A 24,572-nucleotide genomic window follows, 5' to 3' on the forward strand; every position below is an offset into this window, starting at 1 on the left:
CCCCCACATTAAGCTGACACGCCGTGATATAACTGGATTACTGTTAAAAGCGGCGTTAAAACCCAACTCACTCACACTCACCCGTGAAGTAGGTTTTGAAACCGACAGCAGTACAAGGATATTGTGTCAGGCGACAATCACATACACCTTTTGAACATTGTGTGAGTGGCGGCTGCTACCGCCTGCGCAGGTGTTGTCACTGATTTCCAGTGATCCAATCATATCGGGATCGTATTATCAAGACTGGTTATTCGCTGGTGTTGACGTATATTAATCACTAATGTAGATACATGAATGTGTTAGGTACAGCTATATTTGTACACCGAACGTGAAGTCGGTTGTCGATTGTTACACTGACTGAGTATGGTTTTACGCCGCTTTTAGCAATATTCCAGCAATATCACGGCGGGGGACACCAGAAATGGGCTTCACACATTGTACCCATGTCGGGAATCGAACCCGGGTCTTCGGCGTGACGAGCGAACGCTTTAACCACTAGGCTACCCGACCGCCCCGTCGATTGTTACAAACTGACATTAATCTGCCCAGGAGTGATACCACTTTGTTATGCTTTATATTTTCAGAACGGGACATCCGCACATAATTTCTCAATGGAACAAAGACAACTTGAGTTATTCCTTAACACCTTCTTTTATTTCGCCTGGCAAGATACACACCAATCACGCGTTTGATCAAGTGTTGTGTCATTATCAAAGGGAGATAAGCAAAGGTTTTTTTTCTTAAGTTTTCATTTTACTAGGATAGCCTAGTCGTTGCAACGTTCGCTCGAAGGCCCAGGTTCGATTCCCATATGGTTACAGGGCGTGACGTCAGTTTATAGTGGCGGACTATGTTCATTCAATTAATCTTAAATAATCATCTGTTTTAACGTCTTATAAAAGTAAATTAGTTTAACTGCGTGAACATCCAAGCCAGTATGTCAGACGCACAAACCTTCTGTTCGGGCAATATTTTCAGCAGCCACTGCTACATTCTGAATAAGCATACATATAACATTTCGATCAAAGAAACCAGCGGCCAATGAGATCAACGCTGTGACCTACCAGCTGAGAGTCACCACTCTAGTAACTTCTCCGTTACTGTACACCACCCCCCCCCCCCCCCCCCCCCCACACACACACACACACACACACACACTAAACTCCGCACTCAGCAGTATTCCAGCTCTATGACGTAGGTATGCAAATAATCGAGTCTGCAAAAAGACGATCCAGTGATTGACATCATGAGCATCGATCTAAGCAATTGGGAAACCATGACATGCATCAACCAAGTCAGCGATCCTGACCACCCGCTCCCGTTAGTCGCCCCTTACGGCAAGAATGATTTGCTGAAGACCAATTCTCAGGGTCGTTACGAGTACCCATTGTGTCCACCAACACTATATGAAATAATGCCGATGAGATGTTCAGTTTTAACTCACTAACTCATGTGGTCTCTGTGTACGATAACCAACAGCGTCTTGATCAGTGCACCGCCATCAACACCATCCATATTCATCCTCGAAGATCAACTGTATCATGTCTCTATTGCTATGAACAGTCGAGACCCATTCTGTATCATAGCGTAATTTGAGCAGGGAGTCGTTATACGGTATTTATAAATGGCTGGTTTGGAAAGTTTCGCTACAGTAGTCATCTCTTTTCAGAAACTGCGCACATAATGTCAATCGCATGCGAGTTTGAACAGCTTTTTCTGCTTCATGTCTTGGAACTGGATAACACGAAGCTTTGGTGCCGAATAGGTCCAGGGTACCATAGTAGAATTGTTGAATATTTCCCCTGATTGTCGAGGATGATACGCATAAGGAGTCTGCACTATGTCACTGGTACAGACTTGACAACCACAGGCTAGTGTCATAACACTCATCGTTTGAGTCGGAGGAACAGACAGCCATCTGTCGAAACCCCGAAAAGCATTAAGCCAGATACATGTATCAATTTTGAAAGGTCACAACATTGCACCTCTACATCGCTGATAATCTAAGAGTGAGTAAGTGAATGAGTTGGGTTTAACGCCGCTTTTAACAGTATTCCAGTTATATCGCGGCGTGTCAGCTTGATGTGGGAGGAAAGCCCGAAGTGATGCAGGTCTCAGACGTTTACCACTTCGGTGAAACCCACGAGCACTGTTATGGTGCTGACAATCCTAGAACCATAATTGGGGCGAACCGGGATTCGAACCCTCAATCATAGGTTTCTGGTGTGCCCAAGGGACGCAACTCTGCACAGCGAATCGCGGCGCCTTAGTCGACTGGGCCACCCGTGCCCCTGATAATCTAAGAACGATCCGAATCTTGCGTCTAAAGTGAAATGCGTGCTAATTGGAATTTGGTTATGTATGGGATGTTCATGTAAGCTTCTATCAAATATTGGATGTCGGGTAAGAATTGGTCTTCATTATGTGAAATATGAGAATTATATAAAATGTGGCTTTCCTGAAGAAACCCTAAGGGGAGAGTCTAGGACTGAAAAAACTCTTTCCCCATGTCAGTATTGTTTAAAGTACCCAGGAAGATCCGGGGTAGAATAGGTCTTCAGCAACCCATGCCTGCCGTTAAAGGCGACTATGCTTGTTGTAAGAGGCGACTAACGGGATCGGATGGTCAGACTCGCTGACTTGGTTGATGCATGTCATCGTATCCCAATTTGGTAGATCTATGCTCATGAGTGAGTGAGTTATTTCCAGTTATATCAGCGAGTGTCAGCTTAATGTGGGAGAAAATCCCGAAGTGATGAAGGTCTCAGACGTTTACCACTTCGGTGAAACGAGCACGTGTATGGTGGTGACAAACCTAGACACATAATCGGGGCGAACCGGAATTCGAACCCACAATCATAGGTTTCTGGCTTGCCCAAAAGGACGCAACTCCACACAGCGAATTGCGGCGCCTTAGACGACTGGGCCACCCAAGTTTTAAAGGTTGAATAAGTTACTCGCAACCTCCGTATCTTTTACAACATCATAATAATACATGTCATGTTGATACCGAAATGTCAAGTACCGGAAATTAGACCTGATACACCCTGATATGTGAACAATTTCTCTTACCTAATTGACCACTCCGAGAAGCTGAATACAAGTAAGATCCATCTTTTCAAAAAGGATTAATGATTAGTGGGCGCGCGCGGTATAAAAGGGAGATAACCTGTTGAGACCACTCAGTCTTAAGCTTGCGTCTGCCGTCGGAGGGTGCATACTTTTTAAAATATAATTTGATTTAAAACTTTATATGGCGTCACAGAAGTGACGTTAAAAGTACTTTTTGTTAACCTGCCTGGCGCTCGACATAAGGGAATAGTGAGTGAGTATGGTTTTACGCCGCTTTTAGCAATATTCCAGCAATATCACGGCGGGGGACACCAGAAATGGGCTTAACACATTGTACCTATGTCGGGAATCGAACCCGGGTCTTCGGCGTGACGAGCGAACGCTTTAACCACTAGGCTACCCGACCGCCCCATTAAAGGGAATAACCAAGGGCGGATGATCTCGGAATCAGTGTCATGTATCTCAGTGGGATATCCCTGTTAAACTGTGGGGTAGCACTACAAAAGCGGCAAAAGTATCGACTGGTACACCCCACTTAACCTATGTTCTGTAACACTTTTCCTAATACACAGGCATGCAGTGTGTTTGTTTGTTTGTTTGTTGTTTATCGCCCCACTCAGCAATATTCCATCTATATGAGGGCGGTCTGTAAATAATCCTGTATGGACCAGGCAATCCAGTGATTGACATCATGAGCATCGATCCACGCAATTGGGATACAATGACATGCAACCAAGTCAGCGAGCCTGTCCACCCGATTCCCGTTAGTCGCCTCGTGCGAGAAGCATAGTCGCCGTTAAGGCATGGAAGACCTATTCTGACCCAGATCTTCAAGGGTCGTATGTAGTGTGGATGTCCCGTACTGGTCCCTGGGCTCGGCTTCGTCATGGGCGGGCAGTTTCTCAGCTACTACGTCGATCTTGATGCAGTCAACACGTCTTGGTCAGTGCGCATGACAATACGTTGAAACACACCAGCTCTCATAGCAAAACCTTATTCACCAACACCAAATGTGAGATCACTCATTACCTAAGACGGTGATTAAGTAACGTAGACTCAACCTACCAATTAGACCATCGTCTTGTTTCACAACCTTGACAAGCTCAGGTGTCCCCAATGTACTCATTAAATCAACTAATCCAAACGAACATGACAAGAAGACTTATCTAACAGTCGTTAATAAGATCCCCGACCTTGTGAACGAGCTGCCCATATTGGTTTATTACTTGGTTACATCCACCGATTACAGTGGGAAGAGCAGTTTGGTTCGTGTGCAGCTAAGCCTGCCAGCCAAGCCCGTGCTGGAGATTGCCAGTGGTCGTGTTTTAGTTGTCAAGCACTCATCGTCTTTGGCATTCTTAGTTGAAAATATACAGACAGGAGAACACGGACAGTGCACACTCTTTGGTACTCAATCTCAAGTAGATGTGTTTTTCATGAAAAGAGACCCTCTCTGACCTGCATCTATTACCTCGCTCAGCAAATCAACTACAGCGTTCAAGTACGGAACTGGATATTCTATTTAGAAGCTGTCATCTCTCGGTTCCCGGTGTCAGGCATCAAACATACCTTTTAGTGCAAATTGTGTGAGTGGCGGGTACTGCCAGTAGGACAGGGCATGCTTACCCTTTTCGCGAAACACCTGGTGTCATGACTGATTTTCAGTAATCCATTTATATAATCTTCAGCGTGATTGTGCATTTTACGCCCACCGGAATCTGTTTCGTCGGATAACCGAGACTGGTTATTCTCTGTCCTTGTCGTTGTGTATATACGTTGCGAAATTCAGTTTTATATACCATGAAAACGTGTTATTCGCTATTGCTAAAGTCCCACCAGGTTGTCATGGCGTCTTTTGTGTGCTCACTATTGGCCATGGCAGGTAGCATATTTCTCCTCGTGGTTATCAGAAAGACCCAATCACTCGGGAAATTTTCAAGATTGCTCCTTTTTAATGAGCAGATAGTATGTTTGCTGCGGCAAATCTGCGCCGTAATCGTCCACATCCTCGAATTGTGGTTGGAAGGATTTTTGGAGAATTACTTTGCGGTATTTAATCAGATATTGATGACTGCGTCACTTTTACTTCTACTTGGTATAAGTCTCAATCTGCATCTGGCTATCTACAAGATCTCAGGATACAGAGAGTTGATGAATCAAAGAAGGGGAACAGTGTTCATCATTTGCTCCGGGGTCTTGAGCATACTGTTAGGTTGTAGTCCCTTCTTCAACAGTGACATGGCAGCAAACGGATGCCAATTCTTCTCTTCTCTTTGGGTGACAGTTCTGTACACGATTCTTGGAATCGGATCTGCGGCTGCAAACGCTTGGTTTCTTGCCATGATAATCGCGCGCGCGCGTCCGAATGGATCCACCAGTCGCCTTATACACCAGAGACAGAAGCTAGCCAAGTTCATCTTCATCTTATCCATCTGTAACAGTGTTGTATATATAGTTTACCATATAACTTATTTCTTTCGCTTACCAATTCTCGCCAGTGGACACAATTACGTGGTGTATGTGGCGATTTTTCTAAGCAACTTGTATTCGAACTTGAGGATATGCTTTAACCTTCTGCTCTACAGACCAATGTGGGAGACAACGAAGACCATCCTCGGATCTTGTAGGAGACACACCAAGGTGGCTCCAACCATCGCCTTAGCAACTATAAAGGGGCCTGTTCCAATGCCAGGAACCAGTAGAGAAATATAAGAATTATTGGAAACGCAAGGGACTTTTAGTTTGATCTGCTTCCAGGACACATCCACTGTTAGATTCATGGAACGCCTGTTTTGAAAATCCCCTCCGGAACTGGATGTAGTGTTATATATTTTATACTGATTTGAAAATATAAGTACCGTATTCGACGTAATAAGCGCCTAGGGCGCTCTCAAAATTAGAAACAGGTGGCTCTTATTAGAATATTATTTTGGTGAAAAAAAACAGATTTGAAAGATAAATTTCGCGGTTTATGCTGACAGACTGAAATGTTTATATACGACAGATATATTTTTTCAGAATTTAATTGCCCATAAGTAAGGGTGCATATAACACACGAGTGCGTATTATACGCGAATAAATAAGTCTTGTGTACATTAAACAATCGGAAGGGGTGCTAATTGGGATTGTTCACTAGCCAATATATGAGCAATTATCGCCGTGGGCGCTTATTAGAGCGGTGCTTGTCACCGAAAAGCGATAAAAGAAATACTTTCAATTTCTGACGACGTGGCTCCATGGAAGCAGACAATCAAATCACCATCAATGCCGCGAACCACGTCGTTTAATAGGGTTACCTGAATATTCACTTGTCGAACAGCCAGTCTATGTTTGTTTTTTTCGGTTTTAGATAAGAGCAATTCTAAATGTGATAAAGCTGGAATATAGCTTGCTGTACTTGCCTATTTGTCATCATACAGACTGGTTTTGAATACATTGAATTCAAATATTTCTCAGCCAGTGTGCAAGACTATTGACTCGTAATTTTGCTACAAATATCTACATGGGGTGTGTATCGTATTATGACGCTTATAGTACTATTCCAGCAAAATCACGGCGGGGTATCCTAGTGGTTAAAGCGTTCGCTCGTCACGCCGAAGACCCGGGTTCGATTCCCGACGTGGGTACAATGTGTGAAGCCGATTTCAGGTGTCCCCCGCCGTGATATTGCTGGAATATTGCTAAAATCGGCGTAAAGCCATACTCACTCACTCACTCACTCACAAAATTTAAACCCTGTGCACACTGGTTGTAAAGGAAAAGTAGCTATTTAAAACATTAAAAATAAACATGCAATAAAGTCACATTGATTTGAATAAGAAATACACATACCAGAGAATGCCAAAAGGGCAAAGCTCTCTCCACTGCAAAGGTCAGGGTCATGCACCTTTTTAAGAGGCCCATCACAAGGATGAGACCATTTTTTAAATGAAGAATGTCCCTAGCCCTTGTCTTTACGACCGTAGCACTACATGTTTTAGCTTTGACCAGCCAAGGGATAACTGGCACACTTGTCAAATTGGACAGTGGACAGTTTGTATCAACATTCTGTTAATCTAAGGGGGCGGTACAATGTATGAAGTCCATTTCTGTCACCCGCCGTGATATTGCTGGAATATTGCTAAAAGCGGCGTAAAACCATACTCACTCACTCACTGTTAATCTAAGAAAGTACCTTTAATATTATAGATTTTCTTTAAATCAATCTTATGTTTAAGATGCTATCTGTCTTCGTTCTTCTTACCTGTAAATATTATTTCATGCAGCACTTGATGTGAAACTAAATTGTATATATCTGTACGTGGGCCTGAAGCCTTATTACCGAATAAACTGATTGATTGAATTCAGTCAAACAACACATATCTTTCATGATGATTATGAGTATGTATACCTTTGTGCTCTGTAGAAGGGTCTACCTCTTCAAACTGATGAGTAAGTCTTCTCGGTTCAACCATCATATATTGGGATCAACATACCTTTTATGAATAATCTACCCCCATATCTCTAATATTTCGTTCCAATAAGAAATTGGCAACCTGATAATTCGTGGTTTATGTAAGCTCCTTGTCTGAAGTAATCATTTATATATGGATTGGTTCAGAGGTTTCTAAACTTAGGTTGAATGGCGGGTCTCAAGTTTGAAAGTTATAAGGATTCAATAAAGCCCATTATTTTAAGACGTAACAATCTTACATCTTTTTTATTCTGTCAGTTTTGTCATTGAAAATACATTTAAGGAATGTTTGTTTAGGTTATTGATACATTTCTGTGAATGAGTGAGTGAGTGAGTTGGTTTACGGCGCTTTTAACAGTATTCCAGTGATATCGCGGCGTGTCAGTTTAATGTGAGAGGAAAGCTCGAAGTGATGCAGGTCTCAGACGTTTAGCACTTCGGTGAAACCCACAAAACGGATATGGTACTGACAAACCTAAAAACATAATCGGGGCGAACCGGGATTCGAACCCACAATCATAGGTTTCTGGTGTGCCTAAGGGACGCTTGAGTAGATAATACTAATGGTTCTTAAACTGTAAATTTACCTGTTGGGAGTCAGGTTTTCCAGCTTACAACTAGTCTATTAATATTTGCTGGGGTTTTTCCTGGTCTTTTAGACTGGCGTAAAGTTTTATTCCTAACACGTCAAACTCATTTGAAATCAAAGTGTAAATCCTGATACATTTTATATTATTTCACGACGTAGGACCATTCCAAAAAGCTTTTGCTTTATCAAAGTTCATCAAGGTTCAGCTGGTTCGCCCCGATTGTTTCTTTATTATGTAACTATGAATCATGATTGTTATGCTTGTGTTCAATCATGAACGTTTAGGTTTCGGATTTCGGATTCCTCGCATGATGGATAAGCGAACAGTGTGTGGATTTGGTAAATGGCTCTTAAATTAATACTGCTATTTCAAAACCAAATCACAGAGAGTAAGATTTAACGAAGCTTTGGTGACTATTGGGGTTATATCAGGTTAACCTGTGGAGAGAACCGGCGGTGACGCATGTAGTTTACATTATTCCGACGGACCAGGGGTCATGATCAGGGCAAATGATCAACTATCTTCCACGCTGGTCTTCCTGTGAAATTCCCTCTAATGATAATCAAGGGCAACCATACGTTTCGCCGTAAGCAGTTCATCACATCGTTGTTTACGGAAGTCTATATTCATTGCAGGAAGACTTAGTGGAAGTGCACTTAAGAGTACCGGATCAGTACATGTTGCCCATTACATCCTTGATTCAATATACGACCCCTGAAGACCTTGGTTAGTATAGGTCTTCAGTGACCCATGCTTCTTTTAAGAGGCGACTATATTATAACGGGATCGGGTGGGCAGCCTTGCTGACTTGGTTGATGCATGTCATCGTATCCCAGTTAAGTGGATCGATGTTCATAATATCTATCACTGGACTGCCTGGTCCAGACAGATGTCTGATTATTTACAGGCCACCGTCATATAGCTTGAATATTGCCGAGTGTGGCGTTCAACAACAAACAAACAAACAAACAAACCTTGCTCCAAGGCTGTACTGAATGATAAGTCCATGGGTATAAGGTAACAAGGCTATCCTTATAATAGGCAAATAAAGATGAGGGGATAGTATGAGGATAACGTATTCTTATTATTTATATAATCTAGAAATTATAGAATTATTTCCTTAGAGACTTGAGCAAGTGTACATAATACGTGGTCGTGTATTCCGATGGTGTAATTATAGGAGATTTAGCAGTAAACTGTGTGATGGTGAATGTTTACCAGGCAGTCATGCAGTATTCCATCTATACTACTCAACTTTTGATAGGGATTATCAGATATGTCATATATTTAAATACATGCTTTACTTCTTATGTGATTCACTTTTGTGCATCATGGGGAGATGAAAATAAAATGTCCCTACAAAAAGTGTAGTATATGTCCATCAGACGTGGATCGTGATCCACGCAATTGGGATATGATGAGATGCATAAACCAAGTCAGCGAGCCTGGCCACCCGACCCTTAGTTGCCTCTTACATGCAAAATCGCCTTTAATGGCAAGAATGGGTTGCTGAAGACGTAGTCTACCCTGGATCTTCACAGGTTGTTTGCTTCTATGATAAGTATGGGGTGCTTGGGACCTATTCTGACCTAGAATCTGTTGATAACCCACTTGGAAATGAACCATTGCCAAATGATTTCAACATATGACATTTATTCCCAGTCCCAGTAGGAACGCTGAATTCTGAAATTCTGCATTATGAAACTGAAAGTAAAGGGTAAAGACTGAGAGGACTTTAGGAAGTATTTCACACAAAACATGAGCAACACTGTCCCATGGTTATTTTCATAAGTAAGTGTTTGTTTACTTGTTGTTTAACTCTGCACTCAGCAATATATACCATACTTATGTACTTGATCAAATCCTGCATGTTGGACCAAAGGGCATTGTCCTTCATAGTAGTTGGAGATAAATACAGACTCATTGGAAGTGAAGTCCACAACGAAACAAATATCAATGAGGGCCTAGAGGCAGACACTGACATTAATAATAAATAATTACATAAATGTAAAAAGAAACAATAAATATCAATACATTTTATTGGCTGTAAACCACATCATATGGCACACATCATCAGTATTGTATTTGAAATGAATTATATAAACAACCAAGCTAGTGGCCTCTACAGTGGCACCTCCCGATCATTATATATTTTGGTCTCAGAAAATGCTAAGCATTCATTCAAGACCTGATATGAGAACCAAACCGTATGATTATTATATGCAACCATGCAATACAAAATGGCTATTTATTATTTCAAATTCAGGGTTAGAACTAAACCCTACTAGCCCGGGTGAAGATAAAATGCCCTTGTAAAGATAAAACATGGGGAGATGTCACAATTTGTATTCGGGCTAGCAGGCTAGTGTTAAGTTCGAACCCTGAAATTTGATGACTTACAAAATCAAGAAAATCATGCAAAGGATAGTTTTTGACAAGCAGGGAGTCAGCATGGAGTGTGCAGCACTGTGTATGGAAGGGTGGGCCTCGTCACTGCTCCATCTTCTCCTCCCCCTTGTCCTTATCCTTGTCTTCCTCCTTGTTCTTCTTCTTCATGCCCTCCTGCATGGCCTTCACAAACGCTTCCAGGTCTGCAACATCACACAATATAGCAATATTAATGCAGGGTTTCAGGTGCGAATGAAAACTGGACGCTGACTTACATGTCAGTGAGTGAGTGAGTGAGTATGGTTTTACGCCGCTTTTAGCAATATTCCAGCAATATCAAGGCGGGGGACACCAGAAATGGGCTTCACACATTGTACCCATGTCGGGAATCGAACCCGGATCTTCGGCGTGACGAGCGAACGCTTTAACCACTAGGCTACCCGACCGCCCCTACATGTCAGTACTTCAGGAGTTTGTATACACTGCGTTCCTCCATCACCAGACAATACACGTCTACTTTGTGGTGTATTTATCCTCATAAATAACAAATCAAGAATGTTCCTCACTTGACATCGTGGTCGCCAAACAGATTCAATTTCAGGCAATAGTGTGTGGGTGAGAAAATGGCTGCTTAATGTGGAACGAAGGCCGAAGTGATCCTGGTGTCAGACGTTTACCACTTCGGTGAAACACATTAGCATAGGTATTGTGCTGAAAATCTAGAAACCGGAATTCGAAACCACAATCATAGGTTTCTAGCATGTCCAAGGGATGCAACTCTGCACAGCCAATTACAGCCCAATATTTTCAGCAATGCATGTAACCTATTGTGATTTTTTCATACATCAAAGCTTTAAAAGTGATAGAAACTCATACACCTTTTTTTATACCAACACATCATTAATACATCACAGGTTTGTCGGCACCACATTCTTTCATCATCTGTAAAACACCCATCCCATAGGGTAGTCGTTATTTGTAATCACCAAATCAAGCCAAGGCCTGGTTCCAGAGTGTTCAGACCAATGAGTGCTCAGATTACACATGGCAGAATTTCTCCCGCATATATACCACAGCCTTGTGGACGTATACTCAATGTATTCCTTCAATATCGGGCAGTGGTAGGGTTCTCACAAAATTCATGCACAAATTGGGTTCATTTGATTTCTGAGTTCTACACAGCCTCATTTCATTACTTGACTAAATAAACCAACAGACATGTGTCACTATTACATAAATCCACAGTAAGTAGTCAAGGGTGATGGAGGAAACAATCCTGTGAAGAATTCACAATGATGCCAAATGAATATCAATCTAAATATGAAATGTATAAAACAGGTCCAATTCTCAGGACACTCCTTCCCTGATTGAAACAATGTTGGAGACGTGCGTAGATGAAGCTATGCCATCTGTAACATACCTCCCTCTGCAGCAGCGTTGGCGACATCCTCCCCAAGCCCAAACTGTGTCATCAGCGGACCTAACTGGCCGGACTGTAGTGCTGCACTGAAGGAAGTCAGGGCCTGGAACATTCAGTGAAGAGTAACACTCAATCTGTTTCACCTAGATTTTTAAAAGCGTTTATGAAAAGTCTCGCCAAAATATTTTATTAATTTCATATCTAAATTTTATCTTGCCCTTGCATTTCATTGATGAGCATATGCCTTGGTTATATTTTACCAATGTCTCTCTGTGATGACGAATATTTTATAGGTACTCAGCCAAAGGATGACAACACATCAAAATCAAGAAATTACCACTCAACGATAACTTTTAAACATTCAAGGATAACTTGAACACAAGGCATGACTCAAAGCATAGATTGTATTAATTAATTTCAAGATATAATTCAGATTCAGTTGGTTGGTTTGTTGTTTAACGCCGCACTCAGCAATATTCAAGCTGTATGACGGCGGACTGTAAATAATCAAGTCTGGACCAGACAATCCAGTGATTATCGATCCACGCAATTGGGATACGATGACATGCATCAACCAAGTTAGCGAGCCTGACAACCTGATCCCATTAGTCGCCTTTTACGACAAGCATAGTCACCTTTTACAACAAGCATGGGTTGCTGAAGACCTATTCTACCCCGGAATTATCACGGGTATATTCAGATTCAGAGTGTATCTGTATCTTATGATGGTGAACATTAAAGTATGAATGCTTAAATTATATAACAAAGTCACAAGTCATTTTTATAAGGAGACCTTGCATCCCCCTCCCTCCAGATACCAGGCATAGAAATTAACCAAGAAAGTTTACCAGCCCAAATACTAATAACATACAAGAACAAAATGTTCGAAATTCTACCAGCCCTTAGGATACCTTTAACATCAATGAAACAGGTTTGGGCAACTGGGCTCGTGTTAATATCTATCCCTGGATATGCACATGTAGGACAAAACCATCATATTGTCAGAACAAGCATGTCAGTCAGAAGGATCAGTTACCTGGCTAAACTGGGGGGACTGTATGGTGTTTTTGAGCTCAGTCTCGGTTTTGGGAAGAGACTCTCCTTCTGGAAGGAACTCCACCAGCTTCTTCTGGATATCTGGGTTGGCCAACAGGGGGATCATAGCTTCGGGACTGAGTGCCTGGGCAAGGTCTAGACCTGTACAAGGTTAGAACATGAGGTTATAGCAAAAGTAAATGACGTTGGTTTGTAACATGTTTTAAATTTGATTTGTGAGTTGTGTTTACATTATGTCATTAACATCATGGCACCTCAGCAATATGCCGGAGAAAACCCCAAACAGAAAAAGGTTGTGGACCCTTATGACTCAGGTGAATACCCGTAAGTAATGCTTAGGTGCTAACAGATCATAGATCAAGGCTCATAATTGGGCAAAATTTGGATTTTAGCTCTCCAAACAAATCTAGGGAGGCAACTCCTCAAACATTTTAGACATGAGGACCTTTAGTCAGCAATATTACAGCTATATGAAAGCTGTCTGTAAATAATCAAATCTGGATAGACATCATGAGTATAGTTCTACGCAGTTGGGACACGATGACATGCTTCAACCAAGTTAGCGAGTCAGACCACCAGATCCTGTCAGTCGCTTCTTATGATAAGCATGGGTTGCTGAAGACAAATTCTGACCTGGATCTTCACAGGGGTTTTAGTCAGGTAAATATAAATAATTGTTTTCAAGAAATACATCTCCTCCACTAATAACAGCAAACATAAAGTACCTCATTAATCCATTTCATACCAACACTCGTAATGTTTTCACCCACAGAAAACCTAATGACAACACCCACAATACTCGACATGACATCCCCTGTTTAATAATCAAGATTGTTGTACATACCTTCCTTTTGTGAAGCTGGCACTGAAAAACAGGAAAACAAATATGAACATGGTTAGTTATTGTTTTCCAGTGTTTGATAAAATATCTAAGCTACAGAATAGTGAATAGAATAGGATAACAATGTTGGGCAATGTTTCCCAGTTCACCAACTGCATCATGTCATAATCCCCAAGAAATGTTTTAACCATAAAAATAATAATACTCCAATAGCCCATAGTTCTGAACAAGGCCAACTAGTTATAACTTGCATACAGTTTTGTTTGTTGCTTAACGACCAACTCAGAAATATTCCAGCTATGTGACAGTGGTCGGTAAGTACTTGAATCAGACAATCCAGTGATTGATATGATGAGCAAGAATCTGCCAAAGTACGTAGACAGGCTATCAACCAAGGAAGACAATGAGCAATTCAGTTACCTCACGCAACAAGCATAGGTCCCTACATACCGTTCATGGTGGAGAGTATATTCTGTAGATCACTGAGCTGTATCTGTGGCCTTCCTGCACCTCCACTGGTGGAAGCGGCCGCTGTGCTGCTACTGCTGCTACTGCTGCCCCCGCCGCTGCCGGTACCGCCGCTGCCTGTACCGCTGCTGCCGGTACCGCTGCTACCAGTCCCACTCCCACTTGATGAGGGTGTGACGGGCGTGGCAGTGCTGGCAGCTGGCTGTGAGGGAAGGGCTGCTGCTGTCAAGGGGCGGGGCTGGGACATCACACTGTCGGCCGTTGCTGTACTCCGGCTTCCACTGGAGGACTGAGCTCGCATTGGCCTGGAACAGTCAGCATATTTGTAAATGTTCGTTTGTTTTTAATGCCACACTCAGCACTATTCCAGCCATATGATGGCTGGCTGTAAACAATTAAGTCTGGACCAGACAATCTCGTAACTGACATCATGAGCATCAATCTACGCAATTCATTCATCAAGTCAGTGAGCCTGATCATACAATCCCATTAGTCACCTCTTACATCAATCATGGGTTACTGAAGATCTTCACAAGCTTTTTCGTAAGAGAAAATGAAAAGTTTTAAATGTTCACTGGGGATAGGTTGAAAAAAATACATCAAAATGTGAGGGTTTAACCTGTAAATGAAACTAGCCCAATTATTGAAAACATAACACCAAAACACATTCTACAACTTCTGATTAAAGCAATTGTCAATTAATAAGTTCCTATGCTAAAATGCAAATACAAGGAAGAGTTAGATCTTTTGCTCATGAACAATGGACAAATGTCCGTAGTAGTTGACAAGTAACCCAAATCTAATCCAAGACCAACTTGTTTGTTTATAATATTGTTTAAAATCTCATTCATCATGTTCATATTCTGGTTACATGTCAGCCTATAAATAATCAAGTCTGGACCAGACAAAACAGTGATTGACATCACTAAAAGGCTAAAAAATAGTGTGTATTTTCTATTGTGAAGCACTTCAACAATGAGCAACGGACCGCTTAGGATTATTACACCAATCATAGAAAACAACGCTGTAGCTATGATGTAGCTATACAGCTGAAGGACTGACATGCTATGTAATTTTAACATGCTGAAAGTTTCAGTTGTACTCACGGTTCTGAAACAGTCGACTGAGCACTACCAGGTCGCACCATGAGCGATGGTAGGCCACCGCCAGGACCTCCAACACCTACACCACCTGAAACACAAACCATGTCACAATACTGTTGTACCCTGAAACACAGACCAAGTCACAACACTGCTCTGCAGTGAAGGTAAGGTGAAGTGGGGTTTAACGTTGCGATCAAGATTATTGCACTTATATAGCGATATGCATGCATGCATGTGTGTGTGTGTGTGGTGTGTGTGGTGTGTGCGTGTGTGTGTGTGACTGCTTGTACTAGTTTGTACTAATGCAGATTAGTGCTAGCCCATTGAGATACCATGCCTCAATTTAACATGAATACACCACTCAGACACAGTACACTGACTCCAAGCCAACCAGCCCCTTAATGCCAAGTGCCAGGCAGGGTAAGAACAATGTCTTTTGGTAGGACGTGGCCGGGGGAACAAACCCTGGACCTTCCACTCTCCGGGCAGACGCTCTACCACAAGACCATGGAGATGGTCTTGTACAGTGAAACACAGACTATATACAATGATATGGTGTTGTATAGTGAAGAAACATTAACCATCACTGTATCAAACATCATTCTATATAGACACAATACAAATCATCCAGGATTCTCCTGGCCACAGCCTTACCCAGGAGCTGCATCAGTTGCTGCTGGCTCATCCCTCCCAGAATACTTTGCAGATCCTGCTCCCCTGAAAACAGATTTGAAAGGATATACCTTCCGTACCTGATTACAGGTCACAAACAAATATACAAATGTTTCAGAATAATGTTTACCCAAATCAATTTTAGTCCTATTTTTAAGGACAACAATGACATAAAACTGTCTATCAACATGTTGGCGCACTTAGAGGGCATTATACAATATGAATGGGAGTGTTTGGTCCCAATGTGATTAGTAGAAAATATTTTAGATAGTATTTAACATGTTTAAAGCACTGAAATTTGGGACCAAATTTGAAAAACATGGTAGATCCTTAATCATAATTATAGTAAACAGTAAACTACATTTATAATGAACTGGTTTTTTTTTGTCCCGGCCATTTACTGTTCATATGCTTACGATGAACTGCAGTTATTACGAACTGAATGTAGTGGTCCCTTTGAGTTCGTTAAAACTGTAGTTTACTGTATATACAGTTGAACCCTGTTATCTCGAACCAGTGGGACCATGTTGTAACTTTGAGATATCCGGACATTCGAGAAAATGAGGCATGAATATCCAGACAGATATACGTAGTAATATATAGTAAGGCAGTCGGGACTGGAGACTAGGTTCGAGATATTGGTACATTCGAGAAAATGGTGTTAAAGATAACGAGGTTCGACTGTACACACATTGCAATTAATAAATATTTGTCAGAGAACAATTTGACTTTGTTATACATCATTGACATGATGTGTTCCGTTGCCATGGAAGCTTATGGTGTCATGATCCATCTATTAGTTTCTATAACAATTGAAATGACATTCCATGTCATTCAAGTTGTATGAGAAAATGTACAAAGAGAGAGCTATAGAAAATTACCTTTCATATTGACAATGTCAATAAACATGTTTTTTTCCGAAAATATGCATGTAAAATTAAACATCTGAAACCTGCTAGCACTATTTCCAAATCAAATTCCCAGGCAACGAATACGCAAGAAGACCCTCCGGCTAACTTGTAAATACATAATGTTTATTAATTATGTCAATCTACTTCTTGTGGAATGACTTACCAAGACCTGAGAGCTCTGATGGCAAACCACTGCCTCCAGCTCCACGGGATGATCCAGGGGTGGGAGGATTGTTGAGGTACTCATTTACCTTCTTGCAATGTTCCTCATCTTTATCACTCTTAGGCTCCTGCAGCAGACCAATGAAACCATTTAAACAGGACTTCACCAACAATACATTAACATTGCTGTCACAGTGTTGCGAAAACAAACAGCTGAATTTTCATATTCTTGTCAACTAACATGCGGTGACACGCAACAACAAAGTGAGCGAGTCTGACCACTCATTCCCGTTAGTCGCCTCTTAGGACAAATGGGATGCTGAAGACCAGTTCTAGCCCGAATCTTCACAGGTTCTCAAGTTGAGTGAGGTGAATTGGGGTTTAAAGTTGCATCCAAGATTATTGCATTTATATAGCAACGTGCATGCACGTGTGTGTGTGTGTGGCTCCTTGTACTACTCCGGACTGATGCCGATTATAGTGCTAGCCCATACCATGCCACAGTTTAACATGAATACCCCACTTAGACACAGTATTCTGACTCCGAGCCGACTAGTCCTTGTTTTAGCCCCTTACTGCCAAGCGCCAGACAGGGTAACAACAAGTATCATCTCTTAACGACTGTTGATATGGCGTGGCCGGGGATCGAACCCCGGACCTTCCGCACTCCGAGTGGACGCTCTACCACTAGACCACAGAGGCGGTCTCAAGTTTAGTAGTCTACCATGTATACAGTATATATTTGGTGGAGTCTCTAACAGTTTGCTTTAATGATTGAATAATTCTTTGACCATGTTAACATGACAAGTTTTCATCCATATATTGAAAAGTACTATTTAGATAGAAATGATATGATATCCTATAAAAAGGGTATCCACACGAGATCAAAACCACATTCACTGCTCCATCTGACCAAAACTTATCAATAACCAGCTGAATCGACCTAAACATTTTGTGGATAGCTGCACTGATAAACACTGCAGACCTTTCACTAAAATGCTGGCTTTCACTATAATGTTGGCTATCATTATAATGCTGGCTATCACTTCACCCAGAGACCCCAGACGTAGACATGAAGATAACTGTATGAGTGAATGGATTCAATACCACTTTGTACTTGATGAAGTGTTTCTGTCCTATCATGGCAAGTCAGCTTAATGTGGGAGAAGAGTCAAGACAAAAAGTAAGCAATCAAATTAATAAAATATTTTCTCAAAAAGTCCACTCATTGAAATCAAACTTTACACTGCCCCTCTACTATTGGTATAGAAACTGCGGATATATGGGCAGGACATGGTTCTGACCAAGGATCATAATCAGGATGAAACAGATTCAAACCCACAACCAGCTAAACCTTGTTTAGCAAGAGCTGCAACTCAAAATAGAGTGTGCTGCCCATAATTCCTAGATAAAGATAAAGATATAGAATATAAAGTGAGTGCACACTGATCCATTGACCAGGGTAATAATGTTAGCGCTTTGTGCATGTGTCTTCTGTATGGAGTCTAGCGCAACAAATATAGACACATTGTTATTACTATTTATCATCCCCCAAATCTCACCTGCATCCAGAAGATCATCTTGCGGGTAGAGGACTTGAACTTGAGGACATAGACACGCCCAGTGGTGCACTGTGGGACATGCTTGAACTCAATGTCATCAGGGAAGATGATAAGGTCCTGAAACAAATGGAGAGGGCAGCTACATACAAATCCTGCACCACATTAAATACAATTTATGGGTGAAAACAAATTGTTATACATAAATCAATTTAGAAGCTAATAGGGTATTGTCAATCAATGAAAAGGAAGAGGCAAACTTTCGAAATTACAACAGCTTAAGCATGTTAAGTATCCTTCTTGTTCCTGTTCTTAGCATACCTTAATTCAAAAGGGTGCATCTGAACACTTGAAATGAATACACTTCTAACCGTCGTACCAAAAATAATTAGGTACAACCTTGTGGCAAACAGACTCTAATAGTGACAAAAGCTTTTGTAACAGACTGTTGGTCAAGCACTTATTGTTCGCAGGCAAGGCTGCAATTAGGAGAGTACTGCCAAAGTCAATAAATGACACAGTGTTAGACTGTTACTAAGACAAGCATCAATGCATTCATTACAAAGGACCAAGGAACATAACCAAGAGCAAGGGTGTTCTAATCAATGCTTCTGTTAACTCAAATGACAAAAACATCTCCACAATTAGCCATGGATCGGCAAATTGCCTTCATTTGTGTGACCACTGCTTTCTATGCACATTCAAATATATGATATACTATGTTATCAAATTACATGTACTTCATTAGGAACTACAGACCTCAGCTTGTGGGAGCCTTATGAAGACAAGCTTAATAAATAACAAGGACAGCAAACTAAAGCCTACCACAATGAAGGTAATGAGCTTTTGCAATAACGAGTTGAGCGTCACATGTTACATGCATGAGAAACCTTTGTCACAGGTCGTAACCTAGCATGATATGTCTTAAAAGTTCCATATTTTAAACATAGGTCGCAATTTCCTGTTTAATACATTCAAAATAACACAATTTAAACAAAGACTTTCATCATTAGAAACCAATTTCTATCCAAAACAATCACGTTACAATAACGAAAATACTCCTGGCGAGATTTCTGTAATATTATTCATGTTCACAGTCTTCAAACGACAACAAACATCGACCGAATCTTTGCACGTTTTCCGATGATTTTAACAATGAAAATGAAAAAGAAACAAGTTACCTCGTCGGTAGTGGATAGCTCTATCATGAAATCTTAAACTGCCAAAAATCGCCATAATTTTCTCTTCCATGGTCCTTAATCTGGATGTTATGGATGTTTTAGCTTAAATTTTTAAAAACAAACTTAATTAAAATATTAGTGCATTATTTAGATAATGTGATAAACATAACACTCATATTTATAAACAGTCGGATTAGACCTTACAAATGATATACAACATGTAGCAGCAAAGATGTATTACAAACTGATAATTTCTTTAATAAATGTGGGCTTCATCCAGAGTCTCTGGGAACTCGGTGTGATAGCAGTAAAGGTTTCTGGTTGACTGGCTGTGTTTTGTAATTTATATTGCAAGCATATGTTCCCCTGCTCCTGTTTGGGACCACAGTTCTTCCGCTGGGCCTACAGTTTTTCAGATGTGCTGGCCCTTGAGGCTCTCAGTTTACTCTGCTGAGTTTCAGAAACTGGTTGACGGATGACACTAGATATGACTGACATTGTCAGAGCAAAAACAATAGTAGAAAATGACACAAAACTCACACAAATGCAGTTAAAATCAGATTTTACTGTAGTGTCATAATCTCTTTGATGTGTACAAAAAGACTAGCTGTCATTTTATTAATACAAGTCCGTAAAAATGATCTGCCACAGAGTTGCCATCTAACTAATAACAAAACTGGCCGAGAACAAAGAATTTACCCTCTTTACAGACTTATGTTAATTTCAGACCCGGATAGGATGTCACTCATGCTGGCTTTGTCAAGTTAGTTGGTGTAGAAAAACTAAAAAAATAAGGCATTTGAAATTCGTTCATGTTCAGGGAGGAGTTGGCTGGTCTTTTCTAACTGTGAATAATGAGAAAATTAGATTTTCTCTATTTTGCAACTAATTCAGTCCTACAGTGAAGACATAGGCATTAGGGCTCTGATGGGTTACTCGAGTACCAAAGCATGGGTCAAGCTTAGGGAGACAAAATGTCTAATTATTATGTGACATACTACAGTCTGTGCCACAACCACTACAGTGCCTAAAACCTGTAAGTCTAAAAGCCGGAACCTTTATTTTGACATTATTTTCAATATATATTAGTCTCAGCATATGGACTGGAATATGCTTATTGTACTTGACTCGGGCTTTGGACTAGTGGCTATACTATTCTCTGATAACTATGAACCTCTTTTCTTCAATACTGTGTCTTTTTTGCCTTGTTAGCATGAGCTAAACCCTAAAATAAGTGTCCAGGGCTAAACATTGCTTATAAGTAAAAAGGTAAATCACCACCAGTACTAAAGCTTGTCTAACCATTTGCCTCTGGTTCTTTCTGTGGATTATTTTGAAGTTATATTATTATATTATTGTCATTTTATATTTTGTTTGGAGGCTACAGTGACAATATAAGAAACTGATGTTGATGACTATTAAGGGTTAATAATCTCAAATTAGAGCAGATCCATGAAGATCCAGGTAGAGAATAGGTCTTCTGCAACCCATGCTTGCCATAGAGGCAAATATGCTTGTCGTAAGAGGGAACTACTGGGATCGGGTGGTCAAGCTCGCTGACTTGCCTGATGCATGTTATTGTATCCCAATTACATAGATCAATGCTCATAGTTTCAATCACTGGATTGTCTGCTTCAGACTTGATTATTTACAGACCACTATCATATAGCTGGAATATTGCTGAGTGTGGTGTTAAACAAACACTAAAACTAGAGCACTTCGTTAACATGCCTAGATTAATCTGTTGTGGTTATTACAGTTTATTTTCTTGAATCCAGCCCTGGTGTACAAAATAACACCTGAATACTGAATTTTTTGCTTTTATCAAATAGTTGTAAGTATAGCATTTGACTCAAATTTATCAGTGTGCACTTTCTTTGCTTTACACATATTCAGGGATGAGAATGTATATTTTCCTTTTTAGCTGAAATGTCTTTTCAATTAAGGATTGAAGTTGTATTTGTTGACGTTCATCAGCTCATGAAGACAGTGCCTCACGTGAGCAAATTCTTATGCGGTGTTTATAGTTGTCTTCTTTGTGAGTGAGTGAGAAAATTAGTTTGATTTTACGCTGCTTTTAGCAATATTCCAGCAACATCACGACAGACAGCACCAGAAATGGGCTTCACACATTGTACCCTTGTCGGGAATCAAACCTGGGTCTTCAGCGTGACGAGCGATTGCTTTAACCACTAGGCTACCCGACCACCTCATGTTCTTTGTGGACCAACATGACTCTGTGAAGGTAATTATCAATTAGGTCTAGGGCTGTTACGATTCACTCGTGTATTCGGTGAATCGAACCGTACCCATTCATGAATTGAATTCGTTTTTCTTGGCAACTAGAATCGAATATGCAATCATGTGCATTTACATACCCTGTACCTAAAAATATCCATAAGAACATATCATATGCATAGATGTCTTGAAAAGACAACACTCTCATAATATTTAATTTGACAGTATTGTGGTCACTGGCCATTGTCGCATTTAAGCAGATACTAGAACCTGGATAAGTGCAGTATATCAATGTATAATATATTAATAATTAACAAACCATGTCAAATAATTTATGTTGTTATTGTTCCACTGAATATAACAAATAATACGTCAACTGCTGACTTGTTATCATGGTTATGGTATTCATGAATTAATATTCGTATTTGTTACCCTATATTCGTGATACGAATCGTATTTGCCTCATAGTGTATTCGTTGCAGCCCCAATTAAGTCGGAATTAATACTGTTTGTTTTTCCCTTCAGGAGGTCCAAGATTTTTCTTCAAGGTTAAAGTGATCAGGAGAGAGAGATGATCTTGAACCCTTTTGAGAACCATGACCCATAATTGAGTTTTTTTAAGTTATATATATCATCGGATCATAGGTTTTCACTCATCATACCTTTACGGACGGCCATGTTTATCGTGATCACTCGCGCAATAACAAGGGGTGTGGCGTCACACAGACATTGTAAGTACTCAGATGATGGCCTGTCTTTTAGATAAAGTCATCTTTGAGGGATGTTCTTTGCGTCTGAAAACCCATAACATGGGCAGATTTCATCATATAGTTTCTTTCTCTGACATGCACTTCTAATGTGTTGGAGATAAACCTTGCTTATTGAATGACAACAAAAAGTCACATTTTATTCCTAAATTTTCATTTGTTAAAATCCCATTTAAAAAAGCCAAAAAGAGAGACAACGGTCTTATTTTGTCACGTTTTGTATAGGTTAGGCCTAGTTGTTTTCAAAGGGTGTTTTTCACACACAACTCCAAAGTATAACCCAAACACCTACCAAGTGTGATCAAGTTTTGCCCTACGATTCATTCTTAAACTTTTAATTTGTTAATCATGACTATTTATTCTACTCAGAGCTTAGGTCTACATCATTGATAATAAAAGGAGTTGACATTAACAGTAATACACTAACTACGGTGGAATGATATGGCAATTTTGAACTATCAAGCTCCCTTCAGCGTGATCTTGTTACCTATTCTCCATATTCCACCTCCACTGCAACAATGCCACGCGCCGTGGTGGAGTTTGTCATAGTGTTCTCCTTAATACCATCTACCATGCAACATTTCATAATTGTGAACTCGATAATCAACGTCATGCCCAAAGGAGTTGAAAAAAGCATTAGTTACTACAGCTGAATTTTAAAATTACTTCTGTAAAATTTATGATGAGGTGAACAAACAGTGTAGATATAAAAAAATTAAAATATTGTAATTCTGAAGTATAGTACATAGAATGAGTTGTATAGAAGTATAATATATGGCTTACATCTTCCACATTGCCGGATGTTCGATCTTTCCAACAGAAGTGCATAAGAGAATCATCAGACTGATACACATATACTTGACCCTTCCTCTTATCCGGATGAACCATTTTCTCCTTCATATACATTTTACCGGCCCTAAATTCAACCAGATTTTTACTCTGGGTTCGGCCACTCGTCGAAGTTCCAAACAGCGCAGCCATCTTGAAATAATTACAATCGGAACGTGCGATGCAGCGATCGTTCAAGTGATCTTTCCGAAATATCCCGATTTGTTCCGACTGTAGGATCGAAAGTATTCAATTGTTAGTCGAGAGTAATATTTATCAACCTTTATATTTTTTAAATTTACAAAACTGTCAATGTGCATTGGCATTGTTCTAATATTTAAGAAAAAAATATTTGTTTAGCCAATTTATAGAAATTTAAATTTAAATATAAATTGATATAAATGGGAAAAACGAATATTTGTTATGTCAAACAAATATTTCTTTGTTGTGAATGAAAATGATAAAATACGTATACATTTTGGGGGGAATTTGGGGGCATATAATACATTATTTATATATAATTATGTAGACACAATAGTGCCTGATCATTCTACCTGAATATTATGCATAAGGAAACCATCCTTGGTGTATAATTCCTACATATAGTTTTAGAAAAGATAGTTAATGATTGATAGGGATGTTTGTATGCATGCCTTCGGGTGTGCAATATTTGCTAAATACTTTTGCGTATCAGATATCATTCCGTCTTTTGGAATCCCCAAGACGGATGAGTCCATTTTGTACCAAATAGGTAATTACTATAATATATGCCGTTCATATGTTTTTGCTAGTATTACAGAATTTTTGAATTTATCTATATGAAACATTTTATTATTATCCCTTATAAGTACTCCTATAAATAC

At 40.2% G+C, this 24,572-nt stretch overlaps 1 protein-coding gene across 1 annotated transcript; it reads right to left on the minus strand.

Moving 5' to 3' along the window:
• Positions 1 to 10,136: 10,136 nt before the first annotated feature.
• On the minus strand, positions 10,137 to 23,895 carry LOC124149759 (proteasomal ubiquitin receptor ADRM1-like). Its single transcript, XM_046521537.2, has 10 exons — positions 23,665 to 23,895; positions 18,699 to 18,815; positions 17,138 to 17,264; positions 16,046 to 16,108; positions 15,395 to 15,479; positions 14,271 to 14,593; positions 13,824 to 13,844; positions 12,960 to 13,120; positions 11,924 to 12,026; positions 10,137 to 10,706 (listed from the first exon to the last, which is right to left on the minus strand). Exons 1-10 carry the CDS (start codon positions 23,860 to 23,862, stop codon positions 10,606 to 10,608), a joined length of 1,299 nt encoding a protein of 432 aa, XP_046377493.1. The 5' UTR covers positions 23,863 to 23,895; the 3' UTR covers positions 10,137 to 10,605.
• Positions 23,896 to 24,572: the final 677 nt, after the last annotated feature.

The sequence above is a fragment of the Haliotis rufescens genome, unplaced genomic scaffold, assembly GCF_023055435.1.
Source record: "Haliotis rufescens isolate VD_foot unplaced genomic scaffold, xgHalRufe1.0.p SCAF_1, whole genome shotgun sequence".
Lineage (NCBI taxonomy): Eukaryota > Metazoa > Mollusca > Gastropoda > Lepetellida > Haliotidae > Haliotis > Haliotis rufescens.